This window comes from Ceratina calcarata, unplaced genomic scaffold (genome assembly GCF_001652005.2).
Source record: "Ceratina calcarata isolate Rehan_Ccalc_2016 unplaced genomic scaffold, ASM165200v1 scaffold39.2, whole genome shotgun sequence".
In the NCBI taxonomy this organism is placed as follows: domain Eukaryota; kingdom Metazoa; phylum Arthropoda; class Insecta; order Hymenoptera; family Apidae; genus Ceratina; species Ceratina calcarata.
This window is the reverse complement of record NW_017162322.1, coordinates 2,684,421-2,688,035: the sequence shown is the minus strand read 5'-3', so window position 1 is coordinate 2,688,035 and position 3,615 is coordinate 2,684,421. Positions and strand designations below refer to the sequence as shown.

At 46.4% G+C, this 3,615-nt stretch overlaps 1 protein-coding gene across 1 annotated transcript; it reads right to left on the bottom strand.

The window, feature by feature from the left end:
• Positions 1-240: 240 nt before the first annotated feature.
• On the bottom strand, positions 241-862 carry LOC113464476 (uncharacterized). Its single transcript, XM_026814443.1, has 3 exons — positions 722-862; positions 443-670; positions 241-342 (listed from the first exon to the last, which is right to left on the bottom strand). The coding sequence occupies exons 1-3, from the start codon at positions 860-862 to the stop codon at positions 241-243; spliced, it is 471 nt and encodes a 156-aa protein (XP_026670244.1).
• Between the last annotated feature and the right edge of the window lie 2,753 nt (positions 863-3,615).

Genomic DNA, 3,615 nt, shown 5'->3' with positions numbered 1-3,615 from the left:
AACTTCACGCGGAAGGTCCTTCGAGGAACCTAGGGCCCTTTGTATCTGAAATGGAACGTATCAAATGTTTAACAACGCGAATACGTTAAATCGTCCGACGAGTAAAAAATGAAATTTACTTCGTAATGATTCGTTTACCGCCGGTTGACAAAGATCGTTTGCGGATCCCCCCTAAATCCGCGGGAATCTCCGTCAAGCAACAGTTTCCCCTAGTTTAACTAATTCGTACTGCATTACACGTTATGTCATCCACTTAATGCCACCGTAGCTAGTTAAATATAGCAACGAATCTAAGATACTCGACGACGTAAACAGATCTACATATTCGGTTGACTTCGAAACCTTAGATACAAAACAATTTTCTGAATGAGTAGAAATTATTTGATCACAATAACGTATTAGTTCTTTGGTTCCATGTGGGAACGGGGATTGGTTTACTCACTGGTATGCTCGACTTAAAGTCATCGACGATCCGTCGGGCATGCTTGGCGAATTTTTGCACGCATTTGACCAGGGAATCTGCCTCTTCTACTTGTACAGCTTTCGGATTCTCTGTTAGCTTCTCGGAACTGATTTTTTTGTTCGCGTTGATCGTTTTCAAGCTCGCTTCGTTAGGTTTCGTCACTACAGACGTCGGGGTTTGCAACGTCATGCCCTTGGTTAATGGCTGCTCGATTCTGCGGAACACCAAATTATAGAAATAATCAGAACAAGAAATAACTTTGACTCGTTCGCGACGCGTATTCGGCTTCCTGATGGGTAGTGAAAAATCGTACCTGCTATTGTGGACATGCTGTCGTACGCAAACTGCCGCCAAGAGACAAAGTGCGTACATAGGATTCTTCACGTAGGGAAGAGGCATAATAAATGCGCACGTAACTGTGTAATTTAGGAATGGGATTCCTTGTAACTAAAGAATTTCGATATTTTACTGAAAATTTCGCGGAAGCTATTTTTTTGTGACCGAATGGTAATGGGTTCTGGTGATTGTCTTTTGTCGCGGAAACGATTGCTGTCTGTCTATCGATCGATGCCCGCGAGTGCTGCGATCGCGGCTCGATTCGAATCACGGCTCGCTCGACCCTTGCGTGAGAAACAAATTTTCCCGTCAAGTAATACATTTTCAACGTGTCTTTCTCTGTTATATCGATAGTAGGCAAAAATAGTGCGAAATATGAGTTTATGCCATTCGATTCTATATCTTTGTTTCTCAGAGAATCGAGGGAAAATTTGTTTTTATTACCCATTTATTTATCGCCTAAAGTTACTTATACACGAATTATATTTGCTAACACATTTTTATCTTAATATATCCCGTATTTACAATTAAGGATGTATTGGCTATACAGTCAATCCCAAAAGATTTCTCGCATGGAACACGGGTAATCACAGTTGACGACGCGAGTAACGCTGTTCGATGCGATTTTTAACGAGTTTCAAGATTACGGCTCCCATCGCTCGGAGCAATTACGCTCAACTACGTAAACGTTCGATTATTTGGTTTCGCGTCGCTTCAACGCGGCTCTTCGTTCTCCTTTCACTTTCCCGCGTGCTCGAACAGAAGTCGCAAGTTTAACTCTTTTTTTGCCCTTCGCGACGAGATGCACGACATTAACCTTAATTCACTATGCACGATGCAACGATAACCGCAGAGCTACCGTGCTTCATTCAATCTCGTAGATTTTTTTGTAATTACACTTATGAACGTTAGTAATATGTCAATTACTATATTAATTCGTAATTTCTTCTACTCTCGGTATCAGTGAGCAGGAGTTCAGTAATTCGGTACGACTCACATTTGCTAGGCAAAGGGGTATGTCGAAGGAATGTTGTAGATTTCCATGACGCTCGTATTATCCGCGGAAATTGGTTCTAGCAAAACGCGCGGGGTCAGGAAAGACCAAGGCCGACGCGAGGATCGCGTGCAGGACCGACTACTCATCCACACACTCGAGTATTAAGCGGCATAAGTACCACTTATCTATGCCCGATTCCCTATGCGAGCACACGTTTCGTCGTTCCCTTCGCTGCCCTTGTTGTTGCCCCGGCTTCGACCGGAGTTTCTTGCGACCCGTCCGTTCTCGTCCCGTCTCGCTCGTGGCGATTCCCGCGAAAAACGGAATCATCGTGGAACACATCGCCGTCGGCCGAGATTCACCTTCCGTACCCCCGCAGATTCTCCACGCACGCGATAAACAGTGGAACGTGACGGTCGAAACCGAAACGGTACATCCGTTAACCCCTGGACCCTCTTGGCCTCTCGTGTTCTCTCCTGTAACCTGTCGATTATGCTGTTCGACATTTCGGGTAGCGTGAAATTCCTCGGCTATTTCCGATTTAGTTAGCTCCGAGTTAGTTTCTGTTTTGTCGCTCGCGTCGAACAGCTTCTAGCTCTCGGCAGAGCGAGCGGTGTACTCGGCTCTGAAAGCGTCGGTCCGGTCTCGAGATCTCATGGTGGCGCGAGATCGTGAGAAGTACTCCAGATCACCGAGCAGGATCTCCAGTACAGGTACATATCGCGAGGCTGTTAGAGTCAGATCGCTAACAAAGTGAGGATCAAATAATAACACGTTTGGATCGCGCGGCTCGAAGATAGATAGCACTCGGTGTGAGTGAATAATTTGATAATGGCGGCGGGAGCGACGCGCTTCTCGTACTTTTCGCCCCCGCCGCCCCCTTCCTACGACGAGAATAAGAGCCGGTCGAAGAGGGAAGATGATCTCCGATCGTTGCTCGAGATCTAGCACTCGTTGTCGGTCCTCTCGCTCGTCTTCTTCCTCCTCTACTGTCCATCGTCTCGTTCTCTCCCTCTGTGTCTCGCCCCTTCGCGTTTCCCCTCTTTCTCCGGCCCGACTGTTACTCTCGATCTTGAAAGATCATGCCGCGAGATCACGGGGCTATTCGTGATATACCCGAGCCGCGGACGGGTTATGCGCGTACCACAAGATCGCCCCGTGTTGTAAAGGGATATTCCGGTGTTTTCGAAATTTTTGCAGACGGCCTTAATGGCGGATGATTGTGTGCCAAAGGTAACCCCAGGTGAAAATGAGCTAGATCCGCGTCGTGGTTCGCTTCGAGATGCCTCACCCTCGGTGTTCACCGCGATGCTCCTCGGGTTGAAACGGTAACCATCGACCGAACCGTGTTTTCGTTCTCCGCCTCGATGCTCTTCGAGTTTTTTTCGTAGCAGCGAGATCACGATGCGTGTGCAATTTTGTAGCGTTCTAAAGCGCAATAATCGTTCCTAAAGCGCGGCCGAGATCCGCCTCGCAATCACGGAATCGAATTGCGAGCACGGCTTCTTCATTCCCACGATACGGCGCGCAGTGCTGCATCCTCGCCCGAAATTTGTTAGAAATATTAGATTCTATTTTTCAAATATCGTCACGAATGAACAATCGATGAAGTTTCGAAGTTGACGACCTATTTTTACAATTTCTCCAAATAGTTCTAATTTCTAAATTTAACTTTACTCTTTTAAACACGTACTTGCTTTTATATCGCTCTACTATTTTCATCGTCTCACCTTTCGTCCGACTTCCTACATTATTCAAACGAATCTGTAACAAAGTCATAGCATACCGTGGAATCACGAGAGCGCGTAAAATACTGTTG